General features: G+C 58.0%; 1 protein-coding gene across 4 annotated transcripts in view; it reads right to left on the bottom strand.

The window, feature by feature from the left end:
* Positions 1-16,454, bottom strand: part of KSR2 (kinase suppressor of ras 2) — a 56,339-nt gene that overhangs the window by 29,689 nt on the left and 10,196 nt on the right. For all 4 annotated transcript variants that reach the window (XM_068653638.1, XM_068653641.1, XM_068653639.1 and 1 more), the window contains exons 4-6: positions 15,696-16,200; positions 6,942-7,123; positions 84-153 (exon numbers count right to left, since the gene is read on the bottom strand). In XM_068653638.1, the coding sequence (XP_068509739.1) occupies positions 84-153; positions 6,942-7,123; positions 15,696-16,200 (757 nt within the window). The remainder of the gene's footprint in view (positions 1-83; positions 154-6,941; positions 7,124-15,695; positions 16,201-16,454) is intronic.

Below are 16,454 nucleotides of genomic sequence, written 5' to 3'. Positions count from 1 at the left end.
TCCCTGGGGGGGCACGAGGAGAGGCCAAGGATGGCTCCGGCGTCCCCATCGCTCGTTCCCATCCCACACCAGGGCCAGCATACCTGTGCTTTATGGAGTTTCCCAGGTCTCGTCGGGGGATCTGTGGGGACCAGCGAGGCACTGACAGCGTATCTGCAGGGGACGAGACAAGGAAACCATCGGGGTTAACACAGGTGAAAGCCAGAGGTGACATTTTCATGGGGGGAGGAGCAGAGGACGCACCCAAAAATGAGGTTTTGCCAAACTTTTCCCCCGGGGACACGCTGGTAGTTTGATTTTTTCCAAAGGAAGACGCATCAAGCTTTGGGTCTGGGGGGCATCGGGGTGCCTCCAGCACCCATTTTGGGGCAGGAGGGGGGTGGGAGCCGCTGCACCCCCCTGTGCACACGTGGGTGTGCGAAAGCTGCTGGAGCCACTTAGCGGTTTCCAAACAAGAAAAGGGAAAACGAAGCATAAACGGCAGCGGCACCGCTTATTAATAAGACATCACGTCTTGGGGTTGCATTTCTGGCTGAACAAAAAGCTGAGCGTCAGCCGCTTGCGAGCCAATTTAACTCTTATTCAAGCTGCTGATTAAAAGGAGAAAGCAGCCTCCGTGTGCTTCTGCTGGGGGAAAAGGAAGGAGAAAGGGCAACGGGACCTTGGCTGGGTGAGGGAAACGAGATCTGGGGATTCGGAGCGCTCAACGAGGGGCTCACCAGGGGGCCCGAACGAAGCGAGCCGGCCCCAGCTGCAGCGCCGGCCGTTTGCTCGGCGTGCCAGCAAATCCCTGGCTAAACACACTGCCAATATCCCCCCTCCGAGCGGGGAGAGCCGCTGTTTGCTTTAATATCCCATTTTAATAATTGCGCTCCGGCTGAAGGTTACATTTCCATGCCTGCGCCCATCGCCGCCGCGGCTGGAGCCCGAGCATCCCCCAAACCAGCCCAGCACCAGCAGCATCCCCAGCACGGCTTCTCCAGCCCCGACAGACCCTAAAGCGCAGTCAGCAATTAAGATGTTTGAGGACTACAAAGCCAATTAAGGTAATTGCTGCCCCTGTTTTATACCGGTGGCACTTCTGCTTCTCCTGCATCAGCACTCCCAACCCCAGCGCCTGCAGCAGCATCCCTCCTGCCGCCCCTACACCCACAACCTGCAGGGGACGGAGAGATTTTGGGGACCTCCCTCAAAGCCCAGGCTCGATGCGGGAAGCAGCCGGCCCGCTCTGCGCCCAGCCCTGCAGCACCAAGCCCTATTCTCCCCTAAATGCCATTTTCTCATCCGTAAATCACATTAAACAAATAAAATCCACCACCAACCCCCCCCCACCAACTGGTCCTCGATGAACCAAACAGGCAAGAACAGCTCCTCTCCCCCGAATTAAATTACAACCTCCGCTTCAGCATCCACAATTTATTTCCACTAACTTTCAGCTGGCCTCAATTAAATCCTGCCATCCCGGGGAGGGGGAGAGGGGCGAGGCAGAAAGCTGGCCGAGGCTTTTAATTACTTTCTAAATGCGCTCGCTGCAAAATTTATTAAAGTGTATCGGGGATTTTAACCTCCGAACAAAAATGAGACCGACGTGATTCACAGTTAATTATTCCCATTACGGGGGATGAGACACGCAAAGCAGAGGCCTCCAACAATAGGGCTGCTGTTTGCAGGGTCGGGACACGCCGAGCAGCGCGCGGGAGGACAGGGGGAGCGCCCCGTTGCCGCCCCAAGGATTTGGGGGGCTTTTCAAGTTAATTGGCAATTCCCCCTTTTAACCTGTGAGTTGAGTTGTGCATCTAGGGGAACATTTTTTTCTTTTTTTCCCATATTAATCGAGGATTAATCCCAAAGGGAAGGTCCTGGGGATGCTTCCATACGGGCATCCTCCCAGCATGGCACAAATAACCCCATCAAAACCCCAAAATCACCAGGATGAGGGGTAATTGCAAGACAAAGCCTCGTGGCCACGGGATGGGAGCAACACATGACACTGCCACAAAGGGGATGAGCCACTTTTGGGGTAGATCCCTGCCGGTTTGGCACTGCTCACACCCCTGGTGCAGTGGGCATCTCCAAGCATCCGCACTGCGCCCCATCTGCACCGGGGAGATTTTGTTCACCTGGTGAGAAGATAGGGCAGGGAAGAGGCAGGGAAAAGCCGGTCGCAAGGAGTCAGAGTCTGGCAAGGACCTCGCTGTGACCCCCTGCCCCTTTTGGCAGCACGGAGCCCCGTCACCAAACCCAAACCACCCCGTGACCACTGGTGTCTCCTCACCTCCCCTGCCCCGCTGTCATTCATTGCTGCACCACCTGCAGCCTCACTCATGGCCCGAAAATCAGAGCTTTTTAACCGTAATTCCCCTCGCACCGGTGCGTGAAGACTTTTTTAGGGTGGTGTTTTATCCCCCTTCCCTCCCAGGTGCATGGGGCCAATTTCAGAGGAGGACACAGCAGGGACCCCCCCATCCCCACATCCCCCATCACCTGCTGGACTCGTTGCCCCCAGAATGCAAACCCCTCATCATGAAACATCACCACCCCCCAAGCTGGGGGGTACCAGCGCTGTCCCACCCCAAAACCACCCCAAAACCTCTGCGCTTTCACCACCACCACCACATCGCGCTCGCAAGCGGCTCCTCGCTCGGCACGGGGCGCTTTATCCCCGATCAACAGCCCACGTTTGACGGGGATCAAATGTGCCGAGAGACGTCGGGGGGGGGACGGTGACAGCCGCGTCCGGTGCAGCAGTGACAGCGGGGACAGGAGCGAGGAGCCCCTGTCACCTCGTGGCGGTGACAGGCGGCGGTGACGGGTCCCTGAGTGGCACCCGTGCGCGGCGCAGGTGACGGGGCCGGGATGCGGGTGACGGGGCCATGTCGCCCTCCTGGCCCCCGCCTGCTGTGGGAGGAGGATGCCTGAGGGTGGTTTTGCATGGAAAAGGGTGGCCACAGCCCCCCCCGGGTCCTTTATTTGGGGTTTCCCCCCTCCCTGGGGGCAGGTGCCCTTCCCAAACGCGCCAGGAGCACGGTGCAGGGATGGGGTGCGCTGAGCTCAGCCACGTGTGGGGGTGTTTTGGCTCACTGTCAGCCTTACCCATCTCCTGCCACCCCTCTGGGTGCCTGGAGAATTTGGGTGGATTTTGCTGTCCATCACGGCAGCAGCCCGATAAACAAAGCCTCCCTCCCGGTACAGCAAGCAACACGGGGCTGTTTTCACAACACGAACGGGAGGGATAAGATGGATGGAAGGGGACAAGGAAGGTGGCTTTGTTGGGGATGAGATAGAGGTGGGAGGGATAAGGGAGTTCCTTCATCCCCAGGGCACCGTGTGCCAAAAACGGGATGTTTCTCCCCATTTTGATGGGGGATGCTGGCAGAGGTCGCTGCCCGCACAGAGCCGAGCCAAGCTCCCCAGCAAACTGCTCCATGGCAAAGGGTCTGGGCGCACCTGAGGGTGCAAATCCCCTCTGCAAGGCACCTCCGCACCTCGTGCCAGTTGGTTTTGAGGCCAAAAGAGGATGCGAGACCTCCCCAAACAGCAAAGGAAGGTGAGGCGATGCTCAGAGCAGCATCCCTGGCAGCTTTCCCCAAAAAACATGTACTCTGTGCAGAATTCAGGCTCAAAAGGGGTTCAGCCCCCCTCCTCCCCTAGTGCACACAGGGTGCAAACGTGTCACCCCGGCCACACCTGGGAGCAGGCAGCAGGAACCCATGTCCCCAGGGGAGCACGCTGCACCGTGCCACGGCGCGGGGACGTCCCCGCTGCAGCTGGAAGGATGCTCCACGATCCCGCGGGCCAAGACGAAACCTCGGCTCATCAAAAGCAGCCGAGGAGAACAAGGCAGAGCTATTTCCAGAGCGTCTCTGCTAGGAAAACAGAAGTCACTTCATCATAACGGCAGTTCCTCTCTGCGGCGTGACAATCCTATTTATACAGCCGGAACGTCGCCTTCAGTCACTTCACCGGCTCAAATGCCTCCCTTGGGATTTTTCTCCCCATTCAGAGCCTACGGAGGATATTCAGAGGGTAGGAAGTGCTTCAAGAGGAAGATTTTGAGGGGCTGCTGCTCAAAGCTTCACGTGCCAGGGGATGCTCCGTGCTCCCAGGGTGGGGAAGAGCCTCTGCTGTGCGCCGTGCATTCAGCAAGGTGCCCGCATGTGGAGGCATCCATGGGCTTGCTGGGGGCTGATGCTGGGGTTTTCCCTCCTGGGACATGCAGGGTGTTGGGTGGTGTTGGGTTATACTGGTTTGCACTGGTTGTACTGGGTGCTCCTTTTCTTCAGCAGATGAGGAAGGGCAGCAGCGAGGACAATCCCTGCACACCAAGAGCCACGTCCCCAGGTCCTCAGCGTCCCCCTGGCCACCAAACCCAGGTGTGGGAGGGTGCCTGGTCCCCATTTAGCTCCCACAGCATCTCCAGCGAGCGGCTGTGCTCCCAGCAGGTCCCTGCCACTCCCTTCCCCTGCCTTCAGCACCACATCGGTGCCCTAAAGGCGCTGGAAATATTCAGAATAACTGCACCTGCAGCTGGCTTTTTCCAGGTCAGGACACCCAGCTAACAGGGGATCTGCAGCCATCAGTCTTTACAACCAAAAGGAGATCCATCCTGATTTTTGGGTGCTCCCAGCAAAGCCACAGGGTGGTGACTCCTAAATCCCATCTCCCCATAGCGAGACAAACCTGGCTGCTGCTTATTTGGAGGGACACCCAGCGACAGCCCTGGGTGCAGCCAGACAGAGCATCTTTTACCCCTCAGCCACGTGTCTGGGTTCCTCCAGGGCCAAGCTCCAGTTCCAGGCCACCCCAAAAGCGATTCCTTCCTCCCTGCTGCTTCCCCTCCCAGTGAAAATCGATTCAAAGCAAAATTCCCGGGGGTCCTTTGCCCCTCCGTGGGGATGTGCTGGAGGAAAGGCTCCTCCTGCAGCTCGGTGCCAGCCCTCTCCCTCACGCCCCAGCTGTGCAAACCCATCCCAATCAGGGCAAATCCGCTGATTAAAAATAAAAAAAGCTTCAAACCCCGCATCCGATTGGGAAAGGGGATGATTCAGACCGGAGCACGTTCCTGCCAGGAGCAACGAGAGGAGCTGGGTGGTGGGAAGAAATGGTGGGGAGATCACAGATCTTCACCTTCAGCCTGAGAGAGGGGCTGGAGAGCAGCCCTGTGAGCCCCCCATCAACCCGACAGGACCAACGCTGATTGTTCCAGTGCTTGGATAAGTAAATCTGCATCGACCCACACCAAACTGGGCAGGGAAGGTGTTTCTACCAACCGTGCTCCGAGGGAAGGGAATATTGGGGAGAACTTGGCTCAAAGGCAAGGATGGGGATGGGGTGCTTCTTGGGGACCACGAGGTGGCCAAGCATTAGGGAAAGGAAGCTCCTGCACCTCGGCATGGAGAGGCTGCAGAGACATTCACTCCTCCCCAGAAATAAACGGGTTTCTGCGCCGCTCGCCGTAACTCATCTTCTCGCCGCGCCGTAACGAGCCCTGGCTTCAAGCTCCATTAAGCCCCAGAAAATTATCATCCCTCTGCAGAGCCAGCACCGTGCTCAGCACCCGCTGGCCCGTGCAGGATGCTCCTGCTTCTTTTTCCTTTCATCGCGTTTCCCCGCAGCCTGCTCAGTGCCCAGGACCGAGGGCTGCTGAGTGCACGGACGCTGCTCCTGCAAGGAGCCCGCTCTGTAGCTGATGCTAAAACCTCTCAACACAGATCAGCCTCTCTCCACGGCTCACTTCCAGCTCCAGAAACAAACATTCGCGGCAGCCAAGGAAGTCGGAGGGTTGAGGGGAGGGAAATGCAAGAGGACACCTCTCCGGCAGCGCTAGCCGTTTGCTGGTCCATCACTTCTCATTGTCTCACGCTCCTGCTCTGCCACGTTACATCAGGTCATCATGCCACGGGACGCAATCCCACGCTGATGCACGAGGAAGCCTAACGCAAGCAGACACATCAGCGGGCTGCTGAGCATGGGCTTTATTTCTTGGTTTCTGGTCTGCTACTCCCCATCGGGCCGGGCTGCAAGGCGAAATCAGCCGGTGCTGCCGGGGGGAGAGCGATGAAAAAATACCCTCGCCCCAGGCCAATCTGCCGGCCGTGCCAGCCCGAGTCAGGTAGCCGGGCGTCTCTCTGGAAATAGCAGAGCCTGTCCTCAGAGCTGCTGCCAGGTCCCATTGTCCCCAGAGCCCAAGAAGTAGGAGGCACGAGATGCCAGGCGCAGCTCGGAGACTCTTCTGTGCTGCCAAACGGCAGCTGATGGGGGGGAAAAAAGAAAGGAAGAAGTGGAACTAGATGATCTTCCAGGCCCTTTCCAACCCAAATAGTTTGGTGACTCTGTGAAATGATGAGATCTTTGCTGGCAGGGCACTGGGTGAAGCAGCAGCCCCGTGATAGCGGCACGGGGCAAGGAGCGAACCTACAGGAGTTTTGGGGCTGAGCATCACGCCTGGATCCTAAAAGCATCAGGCCCTACAGAATGCACAGTGATGTGAGCATCAGGCTGCCCCTCCTGGCCAGCAACGCGCTGGCTCAGCTCCTCAGACCAAACCCCAAAAAAGCACCTCCAGGAACAAGGATGAGCAGCCCCGTGCAGCCCCAAGGCAGGATCTGGGCTGGCTGCTGTGCTCCAGCACCGTGGGGCTTGCAGCAGGCTCAGCACCTTGCACAAAGGCAGAACCACGGCTGCAACCACAAAGGATCCCTTGAGAAACACCCACCAGCAGTGCAAGGCAGCATCGCTGACCCATCCAGCACGGGGAGAGCTCACGGATTTCCCACCTCCAAGCAGCCGAGCTCCCGCACCCGCTGCCGTACCCTAAATCCGTTTGCACGTCTCCGCATCCCTCGCGGTGCTTTTGCACCTACCCAGACGGACGGCCTCCAGTCTGCAGGTTCTGCACGGCACACCCGTGTGCCCGCCGGCGGTGCCGTGCCGGGACTTACTTGCTGAGAAGGTGGCGTCGGTGTGGACGGGAGGCGTGGAGGGGAGGAACGGCGGGTACCCCACGAAGAAGGACCGCAGGGAGCGCTCGGAGAGCAGCGGGGAGCGCTGTGAGGGGATGTTCTCGCAGCTGCCCACGCTGTTGTGGATCTTGAGGTTCAAGGGCTTGTTCTTCTTCTTCACCCTGGGAGAGAAAGGAGAGGAGAGTGAGGGGCAAGGGACTGGGGGGGGTTGCTCGCACAATGCTCCCCAGGGAGCGATGCTCGCCCGGTGAGGCGCTGCGCCGCCCTGTAAATTTAGTGATAATTATACCCACGGCCCTGGGAGAAGTCTTAATCCCTCCCTGACATCCAAAAAACAAAGGGAATGTTCATAAAGTGTTAAGTGTTAACTGCACTGGAGAGCTCTGGCTGGGAAGGGTCAGCTGGTCCCAAAATGTCCCTGAAACCTCACTGGCCCAGCAGCTCCCATCCCCGTCACATTGCAATAACAAAATGTGGAGAGCAGCACCAGCTGCTGTGCCCAAAGCTACTTCTGGGAAAGACAGCTCAGCCCTGGTGGAGGATTTGGGGCAGAAAGACCCTTTCTGAGCAACTGCCCTTGGCTATCATGGTCCAACTGTGGACAGGGGACCTCCTGTGCTCGTCACAGCGCCGGGACCGATGGCACAGTTAGCATCGACGTGCAGCTGAATTTCATCCTCTTACTCAGTCTGCTGCCTTTGATTCCTGGCCACATCGTTATCATTTTAATTAGACTAAAACCAATGTGGGAGCAGAACGAACCGTGGCACCTCTGCAACAGCAACAGCTGGGCGCATCCAGCCGCAGCCCGGGAGGGAAACCCACAGCAGCTGGCCCCGGAGCTAAACCAGGCACCGTGCAATGCCAAGAAATGCTGTGCCACGCCAAGAAATGCTGTGCCACGCCGTGCTGTACCGTGCTATATCACTAAATGTTGTGCCATGCCATGCCATGCCATGCCATCCCACGCCACCCTGCGCAATGCTGCAAGCTCTGCTGCAGCAGAGGACAGGAGAGCATAACCCCCAGCACTGCTCTCTCCAGAAACTTTCCTCTTTGTGCCCATCGGCTGCTGCCCTGCGAGCACCTGCACGCTCCTCCACGCGCCCCAGGCCCCGCTCTGCCCTTTTGCTCCAGCAGCGCTGACCGAAGCTGCCCCCCCCAGCCGCGCATCCCCCTGCGCAGCACCGGGGCATCTGGCCCTGCCAATTGGTAGGAAATGACCACGCTGTGCTCGCCAGCCCGCGTTAGCATCTGAGAATTAACCCGCCCTCTAATAAGCTAATTGTTTCCTTGCACAGGAAAAAGCTGCTGCTGCTTTTAGGGGCTCTCTAATGACTTCTTCGGGTGCACCGCGCGCACAACTGCTGCGGCGATGCGATGCACCAGCGGTCAGTGCTGGCCGTGCCCTGCACCGATCCTGACCCTAAAACCCCGTCCCTTAAAGCAAATCCACAAAGCACCAAGGTCAGAGCCGGTCCGACCCCTGCACCTGATCCCACCCAACCTCCTCACGGGGACCCAGAGGTCCGAGCACCCCCAGTGCGGCTCCCCCCGAGCCCCCCTGTGCTCGGCCCAAAGAGCTTCCTGCAGCACGGTGATTAGCCACTAATCTCATTTTTTTCCACCCATAAATCAGTTCCAGACCAAATATTTACCGAGAGCATCATTTCCTCGCCAAGCAGGGCTGGTGACAGCTCTCATTATTAGGAAGGATGAGTGATTTTGGACAGAGAGAGATTTTTTTCCTCTCTCCCTGCTTCTTCAGAAGAAAGAATAATAAAAACACACAAAATCCCTGACCCCGCACGGAGACCCACTAGGGTCCTGCCCCACCAGATGGACCACAGCCTCGGTCCCCTTCCCTGTCCCAAAGAAGGGGGTCAGGGAGCAAAGTCGAGGAGAGGAGCGGGGTGCTGCAGCAGGGGCATCCTCACAGGGATGTTCACAGGGACAAGTTTCCCCTGCAGGTGTTGCTGTGACCCCCCCAAGCACCCCAAAACTGGGGACAGCACGATCCTGCCCATTAGGGACCCCCACAGTGCCCCTGGGTTCTGGGGGACGGGTTTGTAGGATGGAGCAGGAGGCAGCACGGCGCACGGCCACCCCATCCTCCTGGGGAAACCGGCACAAACCCCTGGCACCCTGAGAAGCAGCGTGGTTCCTCTGCTTCCCCACCACCTCCTCCTGGCCCGTCGGGGCTGGTCGAGCCAGGGAGCTGACAGCCTGACAGCCGCAGACAGACAGACAGACACACCGACCTTTGCGGGTCAGCAGCGCCGTGCCGAGGATACGGAGAGGCTCCTTTCCGGCTGAGACTTGTTTACCCCAAACACCCTTCCCTGCCGGGGGAGATGCTGAGATCCCACTCATCCTGATACCAGGCACGGGGTGAGGGTGGCCGACCCCAAACCAACCCCATGGGAGGGGTAAGAGAGCCCTGAAGCCACCTCCACACTCGTGGGAACGTGGCCCCCGGGTTCCTTTTGGGGCTGCTTGTGCCAAAAGGGAGCGCCCTCGCTGCCGGGGCACAGACCCCAATGCTGGTGCAAGGCGAGGTGTACGGCTCCTGGGGTAAGAGCCCGGTGGTTATAGGGCCGTGCTGCTGGAGGAGCAAACACGGCGTGACGGGAAGCGTGGCGGAGGCTATTTAGATGGCAGCGATAGCGCCCGGCCCGTGGCCGTCACACCACGAGGACACTTGTCCTCCGGTCACAGCTGGACAGACTCCGAAATGAGACTCCAGCAGCACTCGGGGAGGCTGGAAAGGCACAGAGAAGGGGCTCAGGGAGCTTTCAGTATCCCCATTTGGGTTTGGGAGGGTGGCTTAAAGGCTTTGTAGGATACAAACAGGAGCACCAAGCGCTCCCCTCTCGGCTCAAAGTCCCCAAAATCTGGGGGAGAAACCCTGGGGTGACACCATGGCATCACCCAGGGACAGCCACCACCACGAGGACAACGGCTTCCTCCCCAAGCCACCCCAAAACCGGGAGGAGAACCCCAAATCTGAACACCAAAACTATTTCTTCTGCCAATTCAGCTCCATTACCTGTCCCCTCCCCATCACCGCCCCAGTTTGTCCCCAAACCCTCGGCTTCACCCTGGCAGGGAGATGAACACCGACCATCGGGGACATCATTCCCTGCAAGAATTTGCTAAACACGGGCTCGTTTTCCAAAAGGAAAAAAGGAGGCAGGCGGCGCTCGGTGCGCATCCCTCCAGGTGTCAGTCCCCACTGAATGGCGCGTCCCCGCCCGCCGCGCGCCATCCGTCAACCGCTCGTCACCGGCTGCGGGGAGAAAATAGAGGGTTTCGGCAGGCGGTGACAAACGGGAGCAGACACGCGGGACAAAAGGCCCGTCACGGCTTTCTGCAGGGTTTGACAGGTGCTCGGGGATGGGATCTATAGGGCCCTGACAAAGGGATGGGGCGAGGATGCGCGGAGCGAGGACGCGCGGTGGCACGGAGCAGCAGGTGCTGGGAAAGCTCCCAGGGCACCCTGAAAAGGGACAGGGACGAGGACAGGTCCCCCCCTTCTCACGAGCAGCACCCCCAGCTCCTCTCTGCCCCTCCTCCGAAATGAAAGAGGGAGAGAATAGCTGCGTAAATGCGCTGGATAAATAGGGTGGATAAATACCTGCTCCGCCAGCGTGCCGCCGTTATTATTTTAATACAAAGATTAAAAGAGGCGATTTAGCAGAAACAGGTGATTTGCCCCTGCAGCTGGCTGCGCCAGGCTGTGTTTTATTCACCGCTTTGCTCCTCTCCAGCACACTCCAATTTCAACAGGAGCGATGCTTTTAAAGGAAGGGAAATAGGGGGGGGTGGAAAGAAAATCATCGGCATTTCGGTGAGCTCTCTGCAAAGGATTAAAGCTCGCTGCCGTCTGGGCTGAAGCGCACGGCCTCGGTCAGGATTCAGCCTGGAAGATTTATGGCCTTTTGACTGGCTTAATTGCACGATATTCTGTATTAAATCAGAGCGGGGAGCTCGGCAGGCACTGCCTGGGCATGCGGCCGCCTCCAACCCAGGCAGCAGCATGGATGGGCAACAGCAAAAAAAAAAAAAAAAAAATAAATAAAAAAGAGAGCCCCTTTTTATAGCTCCTGCATTAAAAATTGCAAGAAGTGCCCCTTCTGCTCCGTCCCTGAGCCTTGCTGGCAAAAAGCAAGCCCCCTAAAAATGCAGGAGTGGGGTCCAGTGACTGCAGTGGGACAGGCAGTGGGGTTATTTGGACCTGCCTGGGCTGGCTGAGCAGAAGGATTTCTCCATCACACACCCAGAACCTAGCTAGCACTACGCAATAGTAGCTCGATATCGCCAAAAAATGACTGTCTACCAGATGTTACATTTATCCTCCTCGTTACTGTAAGAGGCAACAAAAATCTCCTCCTCCGGCCAGAGGAAAAGCCGGTTCCTCATATCAAAGCCCTGCCAGTTAAATATTTATCCGAGTGCCCGTCCCCACTTCCCCAGGACGCATGGATTTTGAGGTTCGAGTCTTACTGATCTATTATTCTCTTTTTGGAGCACAAAGCAGAACTTTTTCGTGCAGCATAAAGCCGGGAAATTCTTTGAAGGGAGCTGGAGCCCAACGCGCCCCCCCCTGGGACTGGCGCTCGGCGGTGCGGGTGCTGCGGGAGCGGCACGGGGAGCTAATTGCCAAGCTCCTCGAGGAGCTCCTGCTGCTCGTTAAGCCCTTCTGGTTCCTTCATTTCCACCTTTAGGTTTCTCAGAGGATCACACGAGGACCACGGTCTGTCAGCCGATGGACTCGGGCACACAGCCAGCGCTGGGTGGCTTCGCCCCCGCCAGATGAGATGGACCCATTTTAGGGGGCAATTCCCAAAAAAAGAAGCAGAGGAAGGGCAAAAAGCTGGGCAGCCCTAGGTAAAGGCTCGTTACGCTAATTACAGAGCTGCAAACCTTTCATCTCAGATGAAGCTAGGGACAGTTTTCCTCTGCGGGCTCTTGCAGGCTGCCTCGGGGTGTGGTGAGCCGGAGAACACTCGGGGCGCAGAGAGTTTGGGGAGCTCTGGTTCAAAAGGAGGAGTCAGAGCAGAGCTGACGGCATTTTGGGAAGCCTGCTCTCCTTCCCACCTCATCTCCTAACTTCCAAGGAAGTCAGCAGAGCACTCGGGTACATGTGAGCTACACGGGGTAGAGGCTAGGGAACTTCATGCCCTCCCCATGGAGCCACATTTTGGAGACGGAGAGCACGGAGGAGCTCGAGCGTGGCCCCCAGGAGCCTCACAGCCGATGGTCGGCACATCTCCTGCTCACCACCCACAGCCTCCGGCTCTCCGTGTCCTCCACGAGGCCGGGAGGCTGCGTATCACATCACGGTGCCTGCAGCAGGAGCTCTGCTGCCTCCCCTCCGTCCCCCAGGCGCTAATTCTTATCTAAATTCAGCATCACGCTCCTCGCTCCCGAAGTGGCGAAAGGAGGCTCGACTTCTCATTAAAGGACACGGTGAGAAGTTTCTCTCCCAAGCATCTTAACGCTCCTGCCCCTTTTGATGGAGCACCGCAGCAGTAATTAACATTAATGACATACCTGAGGAGCGCCACAGCCCAGAGCAGGGGGATAATTGCAGCAGAGCGCCAGTTTGTTACGGAGGCTACCCGTCACTGTCAAGACGCGGTGTGCAAGCCGTACTTCGAGAAGGCTGGAGACAATCCAGAACCCGTACACGGCTCCACAGCCCTGACTCATCAAAGGCACCGAGATTGATCAGGAAGATGATTTGGGAGCAGAGAGGTGCTGCTCGCTTTGCTCCCCCAGCTCCCCAAGCGCAACGCTCTCCGTGTTGCGGGAGCAGCAGGCGGGTCCCTGTGTTTCGGGGCAGCACACCAGGTGAGAAAAAACACCTAAAATACCACAGAGGAATGGTTTGCATGGTTTGGCAGAGTCCCTGCTCTGTATGGAGGGGATTGTGGGGAAGACCCTGGCCCTAAATTTCTGCAGGACCGGGATGAGTTGGGTCCTTCCTCTGTGCCCGAGGGGCCCAGGTAGGTGGGATCTGCTTCACCCCATGCCCACAAAGAGCTGCAGCTGGGTCAGCGTGCAGCCAGGATGGGAGCAGAGGGTCCTTTTTCCAAGCAAAACGTGGCCAACGTGGGGACAGCCAAGGTGGTGCAGGTCCTGGGTGAGTTTGCAGGTGAAAGCCTTGGCCTTGCACTCAGCAGTAATGATGCTGAGCACAGGAGAGCCTTTGGAGAAGCTCGTTCAGGGACAAGTGGCACAGGAGATGCCCTGTTCAGGGGGATTTCTGTGACATGGGACGGAGAAACCACCACGCACAGCCCAGGAGGTGCTGAGCTTGAGTGCTGGGTGGCACTAGATGCTACAGAAGGAAACGACAGGGCTAGAGCTGGAAATAACACAAGGGAGAGAGAAAATGGATGTGTGCTCTGGCACCAAGTACGAGGCAGATCTTCACCCACCCAGGTTAATAAAAATAGCCTTGAAACCAGCCTCAGCATCCACAGAGCTACCAGCAGTGAGGGTGATGGACCCATGGCTTTGGTCAGACTGTCCACCAGAACACCAAACCCTACCCAAAGCGATGCCCTGAATGAAATCACAAAGACAGAGCACAAGGAGACCTCCCCAAATGAATACATCAACTCCTCACCCCGCATAAAGCTGCCCTGAGCCGTACCAGCCTCACACACCCCAAAAACCACACTGCTTTAATCCCCTACGGACATGTCTCCATCCTCCCCTCCTGCTGGAGGCCACTCCAGGAGGCTGCAGAGGCCCCGAGCTTCCAGCGAGGCAAAGGCACCACGGCTGGGAAGTGGAGGCAGATTTGGGGTCACCTCCCCTTCCCATGGATTTAGGAGCAGGCAGCCTTGGGGCAGGACACCCCAGGAAGGACACCCCGGGGTAGAGGCTGCCTCCAAAAACCTCCAAGGTTTGGCACAGGGGCTCTGCTGCTCTCCTTTAGCCATATTGCCTCGTGCTCCCCAACTTGTGGGTTTTTAAGACCTTCCACTCCGAGTTTGTTTGGTGTTGGGTGTTTTTTTTTTTTTCCCTTGACTCCTGGCTGATGAATAATCATTAACTATCCATGGAAGATTTAAATGGCCCGTGGAATTCATGGGGTATTAAATGGGCATTATATTATCAGCCACTCTAAATGTTTTGTTTCCGTTTCGAGCCCGTTCATGAGATGTTTATGGGTTGTGGATTTATGGAAGCCAGGGGATCTTTTTAGGAGTAATGTTCCGTACCCCAGCGTTACGGTCAACAGCTGGAGGCTCCGCGCAGGAAAATCGGAGGCTGTAAGCTCAGGAAGTTTAACCCCTGCTTCAGGAGGCTTCAGAATAGAGAAGGGTTGAGCCCTAGAAATAAGCTCTGAAACACAAACTGCAAGGAACCTCGCGAGGTTGCTTGGAACCTCCCCCTGGACACGCCAGGTGAGGAGATAACGACCCCAAGGGCACCAGCATCCTTCTCGGGGGGTTGGATGGGTCCCACCAGACAGCGGTCTGCATGGACGCTGCCATAAGATAAAAATTGGCTGATAAAAGACCCCAAAAAAAGCCACTTCTTGCCCTGGGTCAGTAAAACAGCATCCATTGCACCCGGGGTACGAAACGGCTCCAACTTCGGCACTGCTCTGCTAGAGGAGAGGGTGAAAAAGCAAGAAGCTGCCTCTTTAATGTGCTAATTGCTATCCTCAAACACTAATGGGATTAGAAAGCAGGATTTACTGGTTGCATCCTGAAAATCATTAAGTGCCATTAGAGAAAATTAACCTCCCCGGCTCTCCGAGCAGCTTTGGGGAGCCCGGGTCCTTCCGCACCGACACGACGAGCCCCCCATCGGACACCAGCACTACAGAGCCCTATTAACACTTGCTCCCTTCCCTCTATTAATTGAGTTTAATAATTCCCCTGGGCTGCAGCTGGTGGCCAGGGGCTGGGAATTAAAGTCACATCACCGGGGTGGCAGCGGGCAGGGGACACCAGAGAGGCCAGGCAGGGACCGATGAGGGCAACAGGGACGGGGACATCACGGGGATGGGGACATCAAAACCCATGCAAAAAACATTTCTGATTTCCTGGGTGGCACGCTGCTCTCCAGAGCAGCTTCTTCTTGGGGAGAAGGCGCAGGGCTCCCCCCTAAAAAAAAACGAGCTGCCCACGGTGCCCTTTATGGCACGGAGCAGTGGGGTATGGGCATGGCCACCAGAAGTCCCCAAAGGGCCAGGGAGGGAGCGTGAAGGAGGGAGCCCCTTTCCCTGCACTGCAGCAGCCTCTGCAGGCACCGAGGCGCAGAGCAGGAGCTGGTGCTGCGACAGCACCGAGCATGGAAACATGGAAAAGGCCCTGGGGAGGGTGGTAGGAAGGGGTGTCGAAAGCGCGCACATCTCGGCCAAAAGAGGATTTTTCCCATTTCTCTCTCACAGCCATGAGCAGCTCTGACAGATCCCACACTGCAGGGCAGAACCCCACAGCACCCAGACCCATGCAGTGGCACGGGGGAGCTTCACCCCCGAATCTCCTGGGTGCCCCCCAGCTGCCCCACGAGAGCTGCCCCACAGCACCCCACTCACCAAATCCATCCCCACCATGTGCCGCATCCACAAAGCGCTCCCCAACCTCATGCTCCAAACCCTGCCTCGATGGGATACCCAAATAGAATCACCCCAAATCCCAACATTTTAAGCCCCAGGCTGCTTTTTTGCACGGCACGGGGCCACCCCCCAGGACACCCACTTACTTGGGGGTGTGCGCCTCGTCCACGCGGTGCCCCAGCTGGAACTCGTGCGATTTGCTGCGGTGCAGGGCGGTGAAGCCGGGCAGGAGATGGATGAGCTTGCGCGACGCCGGCGGCGGCGTCCCGGGGGGCTTCAGCTTGTTCCTGCGCCGCAGGGGGGGCGTGCCGGGGGGCGTCATGGTGGTCACGATGTTGGGGGTGCGCGGCGGGGTGTGAGCCGCGTGCCGCTGGCGCGGGGAGGGCGGCAGGGAGCGGTGGCCGGATTCCACGGGTGGGCACAGCCCCGGGTGGCCCTCCACGGTCAGGCGGTCCACGTGGGTGTAGAGGGGGCCGTGGGACGAGCCGGCGTGGCAGTGGTGCTGTGCACACTTGGGGGGGGGCTTGGGGCTCTGCGAGAGGTGCGTGCGGATCCACTGCACGGGCTCTGGTGCGCAGCCCGGCTGGTTCTCCTTCCCCGGCTCCGTCGTGGGCCACTGGATGGTCCAATCCTGCTTGGAGAGGCTGCCTCCTGCGACAGAGCACACACAGAGCCATGTGGGGGATGCGCTGTGACACCCAGACCCCCCTCCCCATCCCGGTGGGACCCAACGCACCCCAAGTCCCTGGGGACAAGGGGGGATCTGGGTGCATCCCCCAAGCACCAAGCCCCACCACCCCAAAGCACCGCTGGGGATGGGGGACCCATGGCAGCGCTACCACCCCTTCCCATTCACTCAGTTTACAGAAAGGGGGGGAAAATACAAAAAAAAATATTAAGTGTGG

The sequence above is a fragment of the Anas acuta genome, chromosome 17 (assembly GCF_963932015.1).
Source record: "Anas acuta chromosome 17, bAnaAcu1.1, whole genome shotgun sequence".
NCBI lineage: Eukaryota > Metazoa > Chordata > Aves > Anseriformes > Anatidae > Anas > Anas acuta.
Note: the sequence above shows the minus strand (reverse complement) of the source record. Positions and strands in the feature narration are given on the sequence as shown.